The 21189-nt window shown below is 36.8% G+C and overlaps 1 protein-coding gene across 2 annotated transcripts in view; it reads right to left on the reverse strand.

Annotated features, from left to right (window-relative positions):
- Positions 1–21189, reverse strand: part of LOC135691847 (TATA-binding protein-associated factor 172) — a 53287-nt gene that overhangs the window by 19825 nt on the left and 12273 nt on the right. For both annotated transcript variants that reach the window (XM_089112003.1, XM_089112002.1), the window contains exons 16-36: positions 20170–20332; positions 19768–19878; positions 16998–17056; positions 16552–16713; positions 15975–16092; positions 15451–15693; positions 14600–14737; positions 13685–13838; positions 13390–13496; positions 12866–13067; positions 12170–12318; positions 11038–11190; positions 10669–10733; positions 9968–10040; positions 9648–9799; positions 7993–8076; positions 7022–7085; positions 4653–4860; positions 3607–3737; positions 2655–2780; positions 1906–2054 (exon numbers count right to left, since the gene is read on the reverse strand). In XM_089112003.1, coding sequence (XP_088968129.1) covers positions 1906–2054; positions 2655–2780; positions 3607–3737; positions 4653–4860; positions 7022–7085; positions 7993–8076; positions 9648–9799; positions 9968–10040; positions 10669–10733; positions 11038–11190; positions 12170–12318; positions 12866–13067; positions 13390–13496; positions 13685–13838; positions 14600–14737; positions 15451–15693; positions 15975–16092; positions 16552–16713; positions 16998–17056; positions 19768–19878; positions 20170–20332 — 2811 coding nt within the window. The remainder of the gene's footprint in view (positions 1–1905; positions 2055–2654; positions 2781–3606; positions 3738–4652; positions 4861–7021; positions 7086–7992; positions 8077–9647; positions 9800–9967; positions 10041–10668; positions 10734–11037; positions 11191–12169; positions 12319–12865; positions 13068–13389; positions 13497–13684; positions 13839–14599; positions 14738–15450; positions 15694–15974; positions 16093–16551; positions 16714–16997; positions 17057–19767; positions 19879–20169; positions 20333–21189) is intronic.

The raw sequence follows: 21189 nt of genomic DNA on the forward strand, positions 1-21189 counted from the left end.
ACATTATTTGCGGGTAGTTATTAATTTTTTTTCAACTTTATAGACCATTTAATTGAAATTAGAGAATTTTCCACGGCACACTAGGCAATACCTCAAGGCACGCTATTGTGTCTTGACACAGTGGTTGAAAGCATCCAAGGACCCCCGACCAAAAAGGGCCCAAGGTACTTTAAAGTGTTTCAACTCTGAAAGTTCTTCAACTGAAGCTCTAAAACTCAGTTCTCCCTAGCTAACGAGAAAATAATTCTCATTTCTATCTTTTTCTATCGTGTTTAACATGCTTTACACCATTTAATGTGATCTTCTTACTGTCTGCGTATAGAAGTCTCGTAGCTGTATTTTGCTTGGGGCCCCAGATGCCTCCGTGACGCAAAAGCACATAAAATGCGATAGTCACTATCACTAAATCAAGCATAGATTTCTTTCAAAACTTTATCAATTACATTGTGGAAACAATTGAACAGAGTTTTGCTTTCTAGATGGGTTTTGTGGTTTTTGTCCTTGCAAAGAAAATTAGTGTCCCGTCAACTGCCTTCCCCCACTTGCAAGCCCAGTGCGTTGCGCTTTGTCTCTATTAGCTATATGATGGTTCATGTTAAACTTTTTCTCTTGAAATTACATGTCTTTCGGTCTTGGCCTCAATCAAATTGTAGAGACCTTGAACAGCACCAAGTCCATTTGTTATTGACTCACTTTCTGCAAGATTCAACTAATGTCCAAGGCAGTGGACATTGATGCTCGGCGGGAACAGTCCTCCATTCGTTTTGCCAAGCCCTCAGCTTTGCCGCTTATTTTAGACCGTCGAAGCATTTACCAACAAGTTTCTACATACGTTTTTTAACCAAATTTGTACAATTGCTGAAGACCGAGCTTTGTAAAATTAAGCAAAAACTTCCTTTGGGACACCATTCAGTGCAAAAATGAGACAAAATGACATTTATTTGTGCTGACGAAAGTCAGATGTTTCATCAATTATGACAGCATTACAGCTGCTTTCTTTTACTACTTCGATAATCCTCTCAAGCACTATTTGCGTTATTGCTGTTCTTGCCGCTTTTTTGTTTTTTCACCCAAAGATCTTTTACCAAAGGGCTATGAATTACTTAATCGTTAGGGAAACGGGCAGCAGATCTAATGGTCTATGGTCTGAGAAAGATGGGTGTCATGAGTTCTCTTTAATCTTCTTAGTGTCCCAAAACCCACCTTCGAAAGATAGATTGTAACAATGTAAGAATCAAGGTATTACCCGAGATCTCGTTGTTTTTATATGATGTTGGTATAGTTTTGCACTCTATTTTGCCCGGGCAATTAAAAAGGAGGATAATTTCTTGCCCCCCAGTCCAGTCTTTTCCATGAAAGCTTCCGTAGCTCCTGTAGCAAATTAGAGCGACTTCATGCTGTATACGCCCCCTGTTTTTTCTAGCCCAGAAACATTTTTCGTCTTCGTCTTCTACGATTCGTCTACTTGTAGTAATTGCCACTGAACAATACCAAACTGAACATCAGTGAAACAGCAAAGAGATATTTGCAATAAGTTACCATGTCTAATAAGCGTCTATTTTGCTACCATAGACTCAAGGGCCTCAAAAAGCAAAGCCCCCACAATGCAAGATACATAAAAACCCTTCAAGATAACTTGCCCCACAAAAGCAAGCCACCAAAGCCTTTATGCCCTGAACAATTTCGGTGGTCATCTAAAGTCCTACTGGTTATATTTTAAAATAAGATATTGGTATTAGCATAATTCCCTTTGAGTATGAATCAGTAATTTATGCTGGCAGATGCTCAAATAGAATTGAATTAAAAAAAACACAGCGGAGCAAAACGAATATGTTTCAGGGTTGAATATAGGCAAAGAAAACATGACATAGTGCAGTTATGTTAAATTCACCAAATTTTACTTACTTTAAAGCAACAAGCTTTGATGAATTTTGAATGTCATGCAGAGATGACTTGGAGACCCTTAATTGCTCCTTTATTCGCTCGTACTCTGGGTGGTTTGGCGATAAAACAAGAGACGGGTGATTACAGACTTTCCGTAGATACTGAAGTGCCTGCAAAAAAGAAGAAAATAGATATTTTCAAAGTGCTGTTTTGAACAAAACTCTTCAAATTCTCAAGTCAAAACGACACAGGACATTAAAATATTTGACATTATCACTCGCGATATCTTTAGATATTTTAAACAATATTTTGTGGTACAAAATTTAAAAAAAGGCTTTGAAAAAAGGAAAACCTACGAAGCTTAGCATTACAGCATGGACTCCATTACAGCTTGGACTCCATTAGACTCCATAACTTTAACAGTCTTGTGCTCGCATTTCTGATTGGTCTTATTCGATCCACAACATGGTAAATATATGTTGTCTACCTTTTAATTTTGATCATTATTCTGAAGTTTTATACTCTTGAAGATTGTCAGACGAAAACCCTAAGTATGTCTTAAAATGTCTGCTTAAAATGAAAATTTCTTTACTATTGGAAATGTAAATCATCAAAAAAATTGGCCTAAAAAGAGTAATTAGGTAATGAAGCTATATTTTGAATTGGAAAAAATGTTATCAGGGAGAGGTATGGTCGAACTTTGATTGTGACTGTAGAGCTAGCATTAGTGTTAACACAATCGAATGAAAGAAAATGGCGTTAAACTTCACCTGAAATATATGCGAAGAGCCTTGTCTTTTTTCCTTAGTTTCCCCATTGGTGGAAATTGCATTATCAACAGTGACATCAAGCTCTTTCTTCGCGCGTGATTTAGCAAAGTCTTCGTACAGTTGAACCTTTAGAAGGAAAAACGAAAATTATTTGTAACTAGACCACTATAACCAGTGAGAATTGCATGCAAGATGTGTATTGAAGGGACGTTAGCAGGCATCCGAAGATCGGTAAGAAGCTGTCCGGTTACAATGGTGATTCTCCATACGCGGACAAAAGCCAAAACAAACTTTCCGCACCATACAAACAAATGAAGCAGCCCAATACTCCAATTCAACTTACGGCCTTGCATTGGAAATTATTCTAACCTTAATCGTAAGATTTTGTTGAGCATAGATTGGGACTTACCACCATTACTTTCAGTAAAGATGCCATTTCTCACAGTTGTTCTCACAGCTGTTTTTCTCTTAGTTGTTGATTTCATGATGTTATATATAAACATAAATATTGGAAGCTTATAATGGATTTGACTGCAAAATAACTCTTGGTGAAATTTTCCACCCTCAGTTGCTAACATTAGTCAAGTCCCTTTCAATAATTTATGTCGTCGTCAACTCAATACACAGTACACATGTTCATTTCCTTTCTCGACAACTTTCATTTCTGCTCCCCTTTCCGTCTTGGAACAATGTTGTCAGTTTGGATACATACATTTTTTCTGATTGTCCAGAATCTGTTCCATAAAGCAAGTTTCTTCTAAAAAGGGAGTGTATGTACCCAATTTTGTTTTCACAAACTTGCTATTAACAACAAGTTCTGGACAATCAGAAAAACTAAGAAACAATTGAACCGAAAACAACCCAAAAAGGACAAGCAAGTTGGGACAAGGTTCTAAAGCCAGTTTTTCAGCATTAGTGCATTTATACGTTGTTCTTTAAAAAAAATTCTTACCTGCAGAGGGCTAAGCTCGCAGTAATAGTCTTGGATTATTTTTGGAGGCAGATCTTGCAGTACATCCTCTTTCATTCGTCGTAAAATGAACGGCAATACTTGTCGGTGCAGTGCTTCCATCGCGAAGACACCTAAAATGTCACTGTACCTTAGGAACTATCATTAAAAAGCATTTTTTTCGCATCTAGAAAACCAGCAGCATTTAGTACCTATTCATAACAACCCGGAATGCAGAAATCTGTGTCCAGTTTTACACACATTGCCTTATGAGCGAAGGTGAAGAGTCCGGTTCGGATAATCCGATTAACCTCGTGTAATACACGTCGAGGAGTTTTTTGACTACTTCGACGAATCACACGTCGCCTAGGGTCAGGGAAGGCTCTCCTAGAAATATGACATCAAGCAAAACATGGTACCTCTCCGGATTCTTCATGTCCGCCTGTGTTAAGTTTATGAAACTGTGAATATTTCGAAAGTCTTACAAAGATTTCTAAGTTGTCATCATTCTAAACTGATCTGAGCTTTGTGCCACGTGAGCATACTATCCACTGCCCTGGTCATATAACAATTGTTCAGAAAATATTCTGATACTCGTCCAATTCTGAAAAGGCAGTCATTAGTATGATATTTCTAAGCAAAAACGCGTTACTCAATTGGTTGTTTTGGATTAAATTTTGTATAAAATGACCACAGAAGGGGTGGTTTAGATTAAACGGTTGTAAGACTACTGTATGCACAGCTGCTAAAAACAATAGAGAAAGAAGTATGGGTGCTGAAAAGGGTGGCAGCTAGTAAAAGGGCGTGGCGCAATATAAAAGTGACACTAGCAATGGTTATAAAATCACACAGCCTACGATTGTGTCGCATTCCCAAGCGTGATCACCTAGGGTTGGTATTCCCCATATTTCCTGATACGCTGTACTTGTTGCAAAAGGCGCCGATTGTGACTTTAAGAACCGAATTTGCCGAAAGGCCTGATCAGTTTTAAGAGACAAAAGCTCAAAGACACAAGATATCACTTTCTTTAAAACTGCAAATATCCATACCTGCCTCTTGCTCTTTTGACGAAGACTTAGCATCTCGACTTTGCAATATTGGTTTACCAAATTTAGCAATAAACTGTTTTTCAGTTCCTAGAAACCCAGGCATGAGAAAGTCAAAGAGCGACCACAATTCTAGAACATTATTTTGTATCGGCGTTCCTGATAGGATGAGTCTGTGATTGGCTTTGAGCTGTCGTATAACCTTTGCTAGCTGCAAATGAAAAGACTGTGATAAGGTGGTTGCACAAGATAAGGTGGTTGTTAAGATATACTCCTGTTACGATCAAAGGAATTCAATCAATTTAGCAAGAAAAATATAAACAAAATGGAAAAGATCTTCTTATGGTTAACTTGGGTCTGGTAAAAGCATCCTAAATGTGAGTAGATTACCTGAAATACAGAATAATATTCACTAAAATCCAATCTGACTAATTCTCTCTTTGCAATAAAAATCTTTGTGCTTACTCAGAATAATTTAGCACTTGAAGAAAGCACGAAAAACCGGTAAAATAGCATCGATGTTCCGGTATTTCTTTGCTATCTTCTAATTTTAACCTTACAAAAATAAATAAATTGACAAATGAATAGATAAATAATGACGGTGCTTTGAAAAGCGTTGCATTCACCTGGAAAGGTTTATCAACAGTCCAATTCTGATTAGCTGTGTGTTTCACTCAATTTCAACGATAGATATAAATATAACCGCCAGGTAACTAATATTCATATAAACAGGTTGGTTGCTAAAATATATTTTCCCAAACATTGGTTGATTCTATCCTGATATTTATTCAAAACAATAATGTCCCTAAAAATTAATCGTTTTCATATCCAATTACTACATGGTATGTACAAAATTCTGTTATTTCAAATAAAACCCCTAATTTTATCGACAAAGCAGAGAATGGCTGTTCAATAAAACTATTGCGATATTTGGGTAGCATCGTTTTTTATACCTTTTTACATCAGTATCCTCTTATTAAATAAAATGATTAATTTCTTTTCTACATGTAGAAAAATAAAAGCTACCACAAAACCAGAAAAGGTATTTACTATTTAATAGTATAGTCTTCTTTTGTAAAAAAACAGTTTTTAAAAGAACTTTGAGCTTAATATGGTGTATAATGTGGCTAAAGATGAACAGAAACTAACAGAATCGGAGGCCTTCGGTAATTAGTTGAACTTTACTTCCATGTCAAGAGAACAACGAGGTGAATACATAAAGTAAAAACACCATTCTTTTTTATCGTCGAGAATAACGAGAACATGAAATTTCCGGTAGCTGGGTTTGTCATTATCGAGACAATTTTCATATGAAAATCGGTAGCGGTGATTTTTCAGGTAGAAATAAACAGATTAACAGCTGAAAAACAGTTACTGAGAGAGCATGGAAACAGAAACGACGAGCAATGATAAAATCGAAGGATTTCATGCAACTAGATGTTTTTGTGGTGTGCCACTGACAGTGCCATTGTTCCTACATTTTAGCGAAACTAAAGCAATCAAGCTGGCAGGATTTCATAAATGAAACAAAAAATGTCCAAGGAACAGTGATACTGATAAGTGAGGCCAATTGCAAAACTCACTAAATTGACTTATGATGAGAATTACTTTCCGACCTGTTGCACAGTGCTAAACGTCGTATAGGCAGAGCTGTGCACGCCTTGATATGTAGAACTGGACGGTTCTAAGTTGCAATTCCAAGTTTTGAGCCTAATCGTATCATTATGTCACATAACCAAAAAAGTTGCTGCTGCAGTTGCCTAATGATCCAATAAGCATGAAACTTGGAGTTGCAGCTCTAAACCGTTATACTCTAAGCGCAAAATTGATTATAGGTGAAAAGCTCACATAACAGTTTGTCAAGCCAAGACTCGATTTAGTCGAAATTTCTTTCTGTTGCTCATGTCTTACATCAGCTCCGAAGGAAGCCTCATAAATTCATTCTAGATATAAATTTTCAAATTCCAAGCTCTCGTGATGTTGATTATGTGAAAAGAAATATTTCTGAAAACTATAACGGGTCTGACCATTAGAAGTGACTGGGGATGTTAAATTACAACCTGGATGATTTTTAAGGACAAATCGCTCATAATCCTGTAAACTTTAAATCGCCAGGCAACCCATATCGCAAACAGTGTCATTACAAAAAATTCTTGCCGGGCTAACTTTTCAGTGCTAAATCTAATTGAAGGTCAATAATTTCATATGAAGACAATTTTTTTCAATTGCCTAAACCAGACCTTCAATTGAAGTGGTGTTATTCACATAAAACAAAATGTTTGCCGTTTGAAGGCCACCTTAAAACAAAAATATCGTTACAAATGAGGGATAAACGGATATTTTCATAATAATTTTCAAAAAAGCAAGCTTGCCTTTGTTTTGCTATTTTTGATAATATGGCCTTCATCCAGAACGCAATAATTCCAATGAGTATTTCTGAAATACAAAAATATGCTTGAACTGCTATAAATTTTAAAATCAATACTACAAACTTTCTAGATAGAACTTGCTCCAATGTAACCATACAATTTTGAATTACAAGGAAATGCAGCAATAGTATTAATATACAATTTCCTAATATATGAATTTTCAACCAGTACCTACATATTAGTCTTATATAAGAAATGATTGAATTGAAAAAAGGATTTAAGATTCACCCCAAATTGATCGGCTCCTTTGAAATACGCTACTGAATTTATTCGATTACGGGTACAATGTCTGTTTTATTATGCTACTGATATGGCCACAAAAGTATGCTAATATTGTCAGGTCTCTGGACATTTACAAAAGAGTTTATCAGTATGCACAAAGAGAAGCCGTATCAATATTCATGGAGGCTGTATCGATACATAGATTGTGACAATACTTACAAAAGCGTGTAGGTATGCTAACAAAAAGACCGTATCAATACTCACAAAGGGTGTGCCAATACTCACAACATAGTGTAGCAATACTTACAAAAGCGTGTATGTATGCTATCAAAAAAGACTGTATCAATACTTACAAAGGGTTTACCAATACTCACAACATAGTGTAGCAATACTTACAAAAGCGTGTATGTATGCTATCAAAAAAGACTGTATCAATACTTACAAAGGGTTTACCAATACTCACAACATAGTGTAGCAATACTTACAAAAGCGTGTACGTGTGCTAACAAAATGACCGTATCAATACTCATAGAGGGTGCGCTAATACTCACAACATAGTGTAGCCATAAACGAATACTTACAAAAGCATAAACGAATACTAACAAAAATAATGTACCAATGCTGACAAAATATACTATTATTTACAAAAGAAGATTTTATCAACAACTATAAAAGTGTTTTTTAGTACTTACAGAAAGAAGTTATAATCATTCCTGACAATATCATACGAGGCGACCACTAGATTGTAGTTTTGGGTTTTCAGTTTTCGTTGCAGCCTGTAAAAACGTTACACGTAGACGTTATGGAACGCGTTAAACATATTAAGGCATGGTGAAAAGAGTATTCGGACAGCAAAGTATTACTATCATCAACAATTTACTTGGAAGAAAAACCGTTTTTAATTGCACATAAAGAAGGAATTGGTAAACATTAGCGTCTGAAGTTTTATCTAGAGACGATACAAATTGATTTGAACATTGCTACATGAAAACGTAATGCCGGTACAAGGAAATGCAGCAAGAGATGTGGAAATAACCCAAGGAACTTGTTTCCCTATTAACCCGTTACAGACATCTTCCCATTGCAATGAGCAGAGGTGGAAAAAGTATCGGAACCTGGGAACATAGTTCCCAGAAATTTTTCTAGATAAAAATGTAGCAGAAAGTTTCACAGAAAATTTTTGAAGTGTTAAAGTAAATGTAAAAATCTGGTGACAAATGTCAAGTCAAATTAACAGAAAGTATTATTTTCAACTCGCCTGTGAGCAGCTAAATTTGAGCTGCCAAAGGACTGTGGGAATTAGTCTCTTTCCAATGGAAAGAAATGCTTGGTGCAAATTATTTACATTCACCATCTCACAGAAATCTTAGCCACTCACGATCAGAATTTTTTTAGCAGCTGAGCTTTCAAGACAAACCATGATTAAGACTGAGAATAATATAATATAGAGACTGGAATCTACTTTTACAGAAAACATTTCTGACACCATGGTGTGAGCAGCATTGATCATAAGTTAATATGCTTAGTTAAATTAATTTGTTGCATGCTAGGACTCAATTTCAACCACATATTGCTTCTCACTTGTCAAAAGATTAGGCAAAGCCTTCTCCATAAATTGCACCATACAATTCAAATGATTTTGCCCTAACTCTTCTGAAACTATGTTTGGAGATTTTTGCATGGATTTTCCATCATGATGATTGATTTAATGAATCAATTTCTAGTTAAAGTTGATTTCTTTCTTATGTGCATTTATGCATTAAATAAAGGCATATCTAATATGTTGAGAATGACTGTTTTGGAACAATAGTCAAGATCTCCGATGTTAAATGACACTGATTATGTTAAGAAGTTGATTGCCTGATAATTTTATGCATTCGATTTAACCTTCTATAGAAATACTTCGAGAGAAAAAAAAAACAAATTAAGCATCAAAATAAAAACAGATTGAACATTCAAATGAGAAGTATCATACTTCTTAAAACTAAGTTTGCCCTCTTTTATATATCAACCAAGTATAGAGATATAGGCACAAACAGAAAGTTTATTTGTCTACCCCCTAAATCTTGCAGAAAGTTTTGAGCCAGATTCTTAGGTTCCCAGAAAGAAGAAAATTTTTTCCACCTCTGGCAATGAGTCGCATTCTGGAAATTTTTTCTAAGAAACCCACATATATTTGTGCTAGTTACCATTCAATCAGACGATTTCGGGCAAAATACACATCCCATTTGTAGATCTTTTTAGGAGAAACTGACGCCGATTCTTAATTTCTGACTCTAAGGATAGACACTACACAGTACAAGTTTGCCCGGAAATAAAAACCCAACGACAAAAAGTAGTGTCTTACCGAAGACGATCGCTTGGCACGCCATAATAATGAAGTGGGTTTAAGTGTTCGATATCACAAAACTTCTCAACCTCGTAGCACCAGTGGCCGGTGAGCGTAGGCGGGCATACAACCAAAGATGGAAGAGGCTTGCTATAATCACTGCCAGTCGCCTATAAAGGAAATGGAAAATTCAAAAATAACTTAAAAAATTCATCTAAGGGTGAATTACCAGTGCAAAGGCTGAAAAACCATACAGAAATAAAACAGTGTTACCAACCCCACCCCCACTTCCCCTGTGGTAGCACCATCACAAATATATTTATCAAAATTATACAGACCTTATAAGCCATGGCTCGATTCAGGTGGTCACCAGCAATAATGCAGATTGATTGCAATGTTTTGCCAAGTCCCATATGTTAGAATACAAGTCAAGGAATACAGCAAAGCAGAACCAAATGTCATTGGTAAAACCAATATGAAATTAAAATTGATTGTTAAATTAATTGGCGTTTTCATTGCCTTACATAGGGAGATTTCTTATATAATAAGGCTACACATGAAAGGACTAAATGAAATAAAGGGATACTGTGAGTAGGAGGACGGGCGGGACAAGATCTAACGCTAAGGCCATGGGAAACTATGTAAAAACAGAAAAGAGAGAAACGAAAGAGACTTCTAATGAAAATACTCAAAAAGTATTTTTATAAATGAGAAGCTAAATGATATCATACGTGACTGGTTGCGCGGATCTAGATCAGACAAACATGGTAAAATCGAAATATGAGCAGGCCACGAAAGACTGGGATAAATTTCATATTTTGAAATCATTCATCTTAAAATATGGACACAAACAAGAGGACCTCTTTTTCCAACAGAAATAATGTTTTGTACTAAATCTTCAACTTCAAAATCTTTCGCAGATATCTATCATGAATTCTCATTTTGGAAAACTCATTAGAAAAACAGAGCAACTCGCAAACTGCTAGAAATATACCCTGCATTATCATAAATATAAAAGTTGCTTCAACAAGCAGAAAAGATATCATCACAAAGAATTCCATGTAGCTTGTATTTATTGAGAAATGCGAGCCAGTTCACACCATCCTATCGAAATTGATAACACAAGATTAGCAACGAAAGAGATAATTTGTCATTAGTTCTATTGTCACCTGCAAAGCTGAAGATTATCGGAAAGATTGCATTTCCAGATGTAAAATCCAATTTCATAGTTAACCAAGGAAAGAGATTACAAAGTTTGAAGTATGGTAAAGCTATGAACATAAAATTGGCCCAATAAAAGTTCCAAGAGTTGGTCAAGAAGCAGTGAAGAGAAATAAAGGAAGATTGAAAAAAAAAGAAAAGAAAAAATACAGAATTAAAAAATTGATGGCTATGTAGAGATGCTTGCCTGCTGGTATTTTCTCAGCTCAGCTTTAATCGGAACTGGAATATCGTAAGTGTCAAGTTTTGTATTATTCAGCAGCTGTTCTAAAAACTTCCTCTCTTTTTTCTTCTGCTCTATCATGGCTTTTGACATTCCAGGGGGATCTGGTATACCAGCCTAGGATGAGACAAAATTGTTGTGGAAGAGTGCCAAGTGTGACATTATCAAAAATCCACTTTCTATATTATCAAAAATCCACTTTCAATATTTCCACCTTATCTTATATCCAACCTCCATGAGATCAAGCAAATCATTCTGTTACACAGAATTTCAAATCATAGAATTTCGATAAGTAATAGTAGATTTCCAAGGTATACTGGGATGGTATTGGTATTTCTCTGCGCTGGGAAACAGGGTGAAAACGGTTTTCAATGGGATGCGGAGAATCTTGGTTTGGGCTTACCCTGCGCACCCCACCCCAAGAAAGCGTATCTTCGTGATAATATATAACGAATATAGAATCTAAATTATTGCCAAGAATCAATTTTTCTTGGTAACTACAGAAAGGAGCCGAAATTTCATTAATGTTCACCTCGTTTACAAACCAAAACGCTTATCAGGGCCTTTAGCTTGTTAAATAAATGCAATAAAGATCGCATTGAGCAAAATAAAGAGAGCAACCCTAACAAAGTCAAAAAACGATTGAACAGCTTTCGAAAAAACATTGAAATTTTAAAAAAAGCTTTTGAAAAAACTGGGGGGGGCCAAACAAGGGGCAAAGAAAATTTCTGGGGGCCCCTTGGCGACATTGAGTACTTAAGAAAGTAAATAGCGCTAAACTTTAGAAGACATAGAGCAACGCCGATATTGTGGGCCAATTACAAAACAGACCACTGGGAAGGATTCTAATATCTTATCTGAAATATACAACATTTACTGACAAGTATCTCAAAAGACTGTGAAAGATGAAAGAGATACTTGCTCAATCGACATCATAAAAACAAATATAGCTACCTGAATTACAGCTCCAATCTGCTCAGAATATCTAACTGTTTCTGAACAAAGGATGGGATTCTATATATCACGTTTACGTCATTATAATTACTAGTGCCAGACTCTTTACAGTCTAAAAGATACCAGAAAAAGACCGACATACCTCCAAAGGCATGTACCGTATCAAAGTCGCAAAGCAATTCGTTGAAACCAGTCTGACATCTTCAGCAGGGTCACTCATTCTTCCAAGAAGCGGAACTATCAGTAATACGATATATGGTAGAATGTTCATTCCTAGATTTTCAATTATATCTTCAAGGGGTTAAGGAAGAGTTTGCAAACACCATAGTAGCCAGTCTTTTGAAAAGTTTTACAGTTAATAAAACTAACAATTGATCTTCAAATAAGACATTCAAACTTATCGCTATAGTGAAGGGGGTATTCATAACTGCGGTGAGAATGAACGTGTAAATTAATCTGCAAATTGATAGAGATGACGACAAAATATTTAACCCTAGAAGGAGGAAACGGGAAAAGTAAGTGAATTTTCAAAGTACCATAGACTGACGGTTTATTTTTTCAAAGGACCTTTAGAATTATGTCCAAAATAAAAGCTTTGAAAGGAGATTTAAAAATAAGTTACTCTATTTGGACCCCAAAAAGATAGATTTCCTTGGTTGTGATCAGTAAATTATTTGTGCCTAGATGTATAAATATCTCGCGTAATTGTACTAGTATAATATTTTGCCAATGCATAGTAAATGGGCATATGAAAGATCCCTCTCCCTTGTATACATTAGTTTGAAAGGAATTAAATTAACGCTGATATGCTACTGAATATTACATAGAAAGAGGATACGAGCAATCGACTCAATAGCTCCTTGTCTACAAACCAAGTTATCGCTGGTGCCTAACAACGGCAAAATCCGTTCGATGACAAACTGCATTACTTGTCTTGTTATTAACTTGCTGCAAACACCAAGTACCCTTGCTACCATATGTCTTAGTGACGTAAAGGGGTACTGGAGTGTTTGCATCAAAGGATCTAGTAAATCAGCCAACTGCGAGAAGAAAAAACGTAGATGCTGTACTTTGGAGTTTTGAAAATGGGAGATAAGATGCAGAATCTAAAGCATTGAATTTTTTGCTGCATAGTTTCAACATGACGATAAGAGCTACTTCAATCAGGGGTACCTGGGTAATATCAATGCATTGGGGAATACCAATTTATGCATTGGGAAAATATCAGGCAATTTGCATAGGATGGGTAGCATGCACTTGGACATCCTAACACTTGGACACTTGAGAAGTCTGGTGACGAGTCTGATTCTGTGACGTGCGATATCAAACAACCACAACATAAAAAAAAAGGGAGACCTTTACCTTTTCTTGTAGGGATGGATGCAAGGACGTTGCGATGGTTTCTAAAACCTGGAGTGATAATATAAGATTTTGTGCATGCTGTGTGTCTTCTCGCAGTGTAACAGGGTCTGAAAGGAAGGTTTATTTATAGAATTTTCATCGAAATCTCGAACGAATTATAGATAGAACTGCTAGTGGAAGGTGCCCTTAAATGGGAGCTTCATTGCAATAACTATCCAGTAATCTCCCCATGCGTAAACTATTGGTAAACAGTTATCCACGCAAGGGTTATACAGGAAAATCTCAAGCTACCTACCTAAGGTGTGTCTTGAAATGCAGTTTTGTATTGAATCGTAACAGGTTTCCCATAGAGTTGGTACGTCTTCTTGTAAACGCGAGCCAAATCGTTCTGCCGTTGTTGATAATGCAAGCTCCCCTCCTCTGGTTTGGAAAAAGATGGCTTTTGTGCCCTAAAGTAGAAAAAATACGCCTTTCCAATGTAGTTGAGGGAAGCAATTTAGCGTCCTATTGAGACAAGCGAGTTAATAAATGGAAGAATTATGGAAGAAAGAGAAACTTCTTGACAGGAGAGGCTCTCTACGCAATTATACACAACACAATACGCAATTATGCACGGCAACAACAGCAACAACCAGCAAGCCTAACCGATGAGTTGGTTAAATGTCAAGCTTGCCAAAAAATAGCCTGCGTCACAGACCATAACTGAGGAGCAATTATTGTCTGTGACGTAGGCTAGTCAAAAACAGGAACGTACAAAAGTCATAACGTTGAACGATTTGTTTACTTAGACCCCGACCATTGAAGTAGACGCGTAAAGATGGCCCATTAAATAGAAAATCTCGACTGAAAAAATGAAATTTTTTATTTGCAATAGCTTTCATTAAGAAATTATACTGCATTTTTCACTGATCCTTAAAGTTTTTGTACTGCATAAAATCTGTTAGAGGTGGCTGTGCCCCTTCGAAAAGTTCAAAGGAAAAGCCATAGCTACCAAGCTCCAACGCAGTTGGTGCCTTTGAGGAAAGGTTCCGCATTGCACGCCCGCATCGTGTTGAAAGCGACGCGAAAAGATGTTGCTTAAATAGGTTTCTTACTGATGAATTTCGATGATGGCTAACGATACTTGTATGCCTGATCTAAGTCAGCAGGATCCAAATACTCAAAACTTTATCTTATTTCGAGCTTGTGAAATCGTATGGTAAAATAATACCTCTTCCTCTGTATCGTTAGGTATTTCGTTTGTAGCCAACGGCATTCCAAGGGAAGACATTCCCAGACTTGCTGCTGAGTGTCCTGAGTTTGCTCTGTTGGCCCTTCCCCTCTTCGGCGCAACAGCCTTTGCAGCGTCCTGCATTATTAAGATACAAATAGAAAGTCAAATGTAAATAGCACGGTTTTTGTCTCGGATTAGAAAACATGAAAAGGGTAGCTCAGTCGCTACAGCAATAACATACAGTGTCGCTGGTCAAAGGGAAATTCAAACAATTCATCAAATTTGCAAAAATCCAATAACTCAATCAAGCATATGAAAACATTTTACATTTCTAAGGCCATGCTAACAATCAACCCCAAAATTTATTACCATGTTTGATTTTACCAAAACTAATACCCCAAAATGTATTTGGCACATCCTGCACCAGTGTATGTGGAAGCCCCCTCCCCCCGGAAAAGGATTCGATATTGCCCTGGTCGAGTCACGTGCTTATTTTCTCCGAGTATTCGGTATTCAATAATACATCAGAAAATCTCAAAAATCAGCTGAAGTTCTAAATATCATCTTGCAGCCAGCCAGACATTACAACTAAACTGCAAACGTCAGATCTTTAGCCAGGACTAGCATTAAAATATTAGATAAATTTTCTTATTACTACAATAAATGTTGAGGCATAAACAGAGTAGCATAAGCTGGAAGAACATGATAAAATTAAAAAATCGGCTGATGTTTATCACACACGAGCCTAGGAAATCCTGGATGAAAAATGCCATCAAATTATAACACACTGAAATCAAGCACTGTGACATCATCATTTTCCCGTTCTATCAAGACAATGTTTTGCCAACCTTTTGCATCAGCCTGAGAGTTAGGATTCCAAGCATCTTTGAACAAGATGGTATCTCATCACTGCTATCGGATTCCGGGGGGTTCGGTTTATCATTTTCGCTGTTCAGACAATCAATCCCCGGCGTTTTGTTTTGATCACAACAAACAGACGAGCAAAGATTCTTGACTATCTTGCTGTTTGGACAAGGAGAGCGTTTTACACAAAGAGACAGCAAGTCAGCAACCGATTCAGCAGTTCTTGCCTATGTAAAAATAATAATTTTCGTCAACAAATACAAAGATATGTACTCATTCATCGCACATGACCAGAGGGATGAAATATGCAACTTATACCTTGCCAGTAAAAACGATACAATAGTTTTGGAGAATAAGCTTCACTCGATGGTCTACCAAGCGCATCGGAACGTTACCACGAGTTGTTTCTAGTTGATGATTGTAAAAGACATGTTTAACAGCTGCGCAGTCTGTAATTTCCAAAACAGAAAAGCCATTAAATCAAAAGGATTCGCTTTCACAAACTTACTTGCAGAGTAATATTTTCTTCTTTTTTGATTCCATCCATAATTGGCCTAATTATTGGATTCAATTTCTTTGGCAGTTGCTTTAGAGATATCAAGGCACCAGCTGCACAAAACTGGACCCTAAGATGACAAATATTAATTTATAGAATACAGTCACATCACAGAGAAGGTTTGAATAACTCTACGACTGAGACCTTTCAGTGGCCCTGATTTACATTATGTCTTCAGCACAGCAGAAAAAAGAACCAAGTGCCTTTACTACAAAAAGGAACATATCAATAATGGGCAGAATGTGACTAGATATCGCGTCGTAGTAAAAAACAGATATCCTCTAAAGCCTTTACATCACCCATTAAAGTTTAAGGCAGAGTTGAATATCATAAAAAGCTAAAATATTGGTTGTTATAAATATATTTATATATATGTTCCATGTCATATTATATCTTAACGCTGCCAAGTGTTCTGGAGGCCTCTCAAAACTTCTTTCGCACATGACCAAACAAATTGTTGATTTCGTATCATCTTCATTCATTCAAATCGCCAATGGTTTTATTCTTAGTACAAATGAACTGAGAATACCTGCTCTGTAGTTTTTGATATTCAGTCTTCATCTGTCCTATTGTTACTAACAACGAACGTCTTTTTAAGTCACCAATCTTCTTTGCATCTTCCTTCAAGCTTGCACTTGCTTCTTCAAACTTTACAGTAGCTAAGTGAGCAGCCGTGTCAAGATTGAAGCATCTAGAAAAAATGATTTTGCTTTGTAAAAAAAAATACATTCATAAGTTAATTATAGTAATTAACCATCCCAGGGAAATATTAATTTGAGACCTTCTAGGTTGGAAGGTGAGTAGAGTTGGGCTTCTACGATGGGGCAATTCAAGAGTGTTTTGAAAAAGTTTAACCTTAATACATTATAAATATCGTAAAATCCTCAAATTCAGCTGTGAAATATTATACTCTAATTCATATCCATTCTTTTAGCTTTCAAAATAAAGAGCGCTTTGAAGATTTAAAAAGCATACCCTGGCTGGATACCATCCGCTACATCGATTTTGTGCTTGGCAAAGAAGCTTACAAGCCCCTGAAATGATATTACTGCTTGAAAAATGTGAACAGTTTTTTGGCGGTACAGTATTTGAAAAAGGCTTTGAAAAAGCAAACATTTTATAACATTTTATAACATATTGGCAAATATGTTATAGAGTGTTTGCTTTTTTCAAAGCCATTTTCAAGTTCTGTAGCGACAAAGAAAGGATATTAATAGAAACCATTTCAAAAATTCTTTATACGAATATGTGAATGAAGAAAAGATCACTGTAGCAGGCGGCATACTGGAAAAACCAGACCCTATGATCCTAGGACCCCTATGACCCCAAGGACCATTAACTACGAAGAACCAAAAAGGACCCTTAACTACTACATGATTTGCGGCTCCCCCAGAGCCATGCTTTTTAATGCTATCATGTTGACAGCTTTGGAAGCATTCCAACTTTGGCTCAAACATTGTCATTTAACAATCGTCTGTCTCATGTCCTTCTATGAGTTCCAGGAGGTGAATTTCCCACAAAATTCGCTACGAGTTTGTTTCAAAAGTCCCTTTTGATTTCCACCAGACTGCGAAATTATATTGTGATTTCCCCCAAAACTAAACATTTTTAGGCGCCTATTGCGAAATATTTCGCAGAGGTGAAATTAGAATTCTGTTCGAAGTCAAAAATCAAAATTGCGCCCTCCCCCTCGATATCTTCACCAGCGATTTGGCTGCGAAATTCGCCTCGTGGCAATTAACCCGTGCAGTGTGTGCTGTATGGGCGGGGAAGTTAAAGAAGTGCGGAACTTCGGGGAACTTTTTAATGGAAGACTACTTGTTTGCCCTGAATTCTAGTGCTCTGCAGCTGCACCCTGCTCTGCCAACATTGTCCATTTGTTTCAACAATGTACTTCCCTCTAAAGGCCCCCTAAACCCTGGTCTGATAAACTCCGTTATCTCATGCACAGTACTTTTTTGAAGGCTGGATGAAATGTTTTTGCTTCTCTTGTCTGGTCAGTTACTTAAAAGTGATTTTCGATGCTTGCGTCGATGGTGTTTTTTGTCTTTAGTCCGTTAGGATTGGTGTGTGCGTCATGAGTTAAAAGGCATGGCTCTGGGGGAGTCGCAAATCATGTAGTAGTTAAGGGTCCTTTTTTGTTTTTTGTAGTTAATGGTCCTAGGGGTCATAGGGGTCCTAGGGTCATAGGGTCTGGTTTTTCCAGTATGCCGTAGCAGGCTGCTCGACGGGCTCCAAGGAGTTCTTGCGGCGAAAAGTCGATGAAAATGTAGCAAATAAGAAACACCGCAATACGTCGAGAATAAACAACAATAACAACAATAAATACACGTGTTTATTAGCCTTCACTGATTTACGAGTATTTATTGTTGTTTACTCACGGCGTATTAAGGTGTTTCTTATTTGCTACATTTATACGATTAGTCGGTAAAATAGAAAATTGAGCGTAGGAATCACGAGGTGTGGTCACATCGAGAGGGAAGACCAGGACACTGCTCGATAAGAATAGATTTTCAGTGTCCTAAAAACTACCTTCGGGAGCTAGATAGAAACAAATACTAGATGGGTCCGAATCAAAAAAAGGGGAAATAATCTTAACCAATAAAATGAAACCGCTGTAAAATGTTAAAAGAAAAAAAATAGGTCCATGGAAATTGTATTCAAAAAAACTAACTATCTCCTCCTACCCATTATTAATTAATGCATCCACTAAGAATTATCGTTCTTAATCGCCTGGTTTTTATCTACCACACTTAGTTACACTCAGTTACAAACAATTTAATCTCACATATGAACATTGACTCTGGACAATTTATTGAAAATAAAACACCAGAATTAGCGAATCTGCTCATAATTTGCTAAGTGTCATATATTTGCAGTAGAGGATTCATTAATCCCAGTCATATGAGCGAGGATTCATTAATCCCAGTCACCCTGCTCTATGACATGTATGACAGCAAGGTAATCAGATCAAACAGTCCAGATCTGCTAACATTACCGATGAAACTACCTTACACAATAGCAACAATTCGCCTTCCTTGCAAAGACAAATTAATTCTATTGAAGATTTAATACAATCCATTTTTAATAAAAACCAAATACTTTTTGCAGAGGCTACATTCTCTTATCTTTTTGTGGATAATTTTAGACGTGGAGGGATCTTATTTCAAAATTGATTTTTCTACAACATGTTATTAATTGTTTCTAAGACCGCAAAGTAAAAGTTTCGCGTGATACTTTTAATAGCAAGGTTGATTTGCTGAAAAAATCTATTGTTTTGCTAGCAAAGCAGAAAATCTTTAAAAAAATTGTCTTTTCTTCTATTTTTCATATTTTCATCTATGCAGTTTTCTACGATTTTCTTATTTTCTGACAAATCAAGTCTCGGCGTCTTTTTGAAGTGTACAATGCCTGCCAAAAATACTTGGAACACCCAGCAATTTACGCTGAATTTGATATATTTCATTCCTTTCATGAAAAAAATTTCTACTTCCCCCCCCCCCTTCCCCCTAAAACAATGTTGATAATTTAGAGAAATATCATAAAAGATGTGAAAAAGAAAGTGTTTACTAAAATCCTAACCAGTTTGGTAGTAAACCAACATTGTTCCGTGGGGGAGAGGGGGATAATTGATTTTGACCTTGCAAATTGATGTCAGTGTTCCAAGACTTTTGGCAGGCATTGTACTTTTATAAAAAAAAGTATACTTGGTAATTTCCTAAGCAAAAAAGGCATTGAAGGTTACCTTTGTATCAACCTGTAGTCTCTGGTTGTGTGGTATTAATTCGTCATATATGAACTGCTCAGAAAGGATTGCATTTAAACGATCTATCAGTGGGTCCGGGCAGAAGCATACCTACAAAGAGAAGAGTCACAGAGAGTCACAAATAAAGAGCCGCACAGCTGACGAGGGTTAGAAAGGTTGCCCAGCACACAAAAAGGACATGCTTGATACCCATCTAGGCACACCCGAATTAATTAGTTTTTACTAAAAGCTATTAGCTTTTTAAAGCAAGCCGACCATCTCATAGCATCTGTGAATTGTCATTTATTCATATAGCGAAACTCAAAACACAGTACTGAATTTATGTTTGGTTATCGACACAACATATAATTGGTCTAGCAGCATCGAACAAGGCAGCCTCACCTTACACTCCTTTGTCCATTCAATAAGCACAAGCGTGGCAACCATTCTTTGCAAGGCTGACGTCACAGACAGCATTTGAAGAAGGGTTTGGAAGATGAGGAGGACCGTGTCGTTGGCATTTCCTGATCCATTCTCAAGACACGATAGAAGAAGAGCGACAGCCCTGCGAAAATAATAATAATCATGTGCTCACAGTTTATACAGTCTCTGCTTGACACTTTGTTGTATGGAACAGGATGGTTCCAAGTCTGAGTTTCACGCTTAATACGATCATCAAGCAACTGTTATTCGCTTGAAATATCTTTGAAACGAAATAGCATTACTATGCAGAGTCACCAACAGGGGACATGGGGGGGCTAAGCCAAAGGGCTTCGTGGTCTAGGGGGCCTCATTAAGTAATGAATTCCATTTTACAAAAGAAATCAGTCAAACGTAAGAAAAGATTCCCTAAAAGAGGCACTAACGCAAAAAATTGTAATCATTAGGTGAAATCCCGAATGCATGGAGGTTGGTCTATGTGGAGATTGTGTACCTTGTGAGAACAAAATTTTTGTGTCAAACGAGACGGGGGCAGAAATATGGGGGTATTTTTTCGGTGAAAGCCATGGTGTGAGAAATGGTACGAGTGTGCGAGCGTGTCATAACAAAGGAACAAGATTTGCTCGTACACTAGAAACTTAACATTCATAGCAGGTACAGAAAAACGAAAGATATTATTGGGTACCATGAGCCCCCAACCTGTGGCTCATAAAACATCGTTGAAATCTTCGGATGCAAAAATTTTCGTCAGTGCCTCTTTGACGGTTTTAAATGATTGCAAGAATATGGCTGCAAGAAATATTCTGAAATGAATTTTAAGTTAATCAAAAGGGCGTGGTCGGAACAAAGTTTTTCACTATTGCCCCAGGCTCCCCATTAAACTTTGTCCCAGGGCCTCCGAAACCATAATTTTATTACAAGGTTCATTATTGAAATAACACATACAGTAATATGCAGTCTTATTAAGTTATTTATAAAACA

This window comes from Rhopilema esculentum, chromosome 13 (genome assembly GCF_057945365.1).
Source record: "Rhopilema esculentum isolate cy_ngs chromosome 13, ASM5794536v1, whole genome shotgun sequence".
Classification (NCBI taxonomy): Eukaryota; Metazoa; Cnidaria; class Scyphozoa; order Rhizostomeae; family Rhizostomatidae; genus Rhopilema; species Rhopilema esculentum.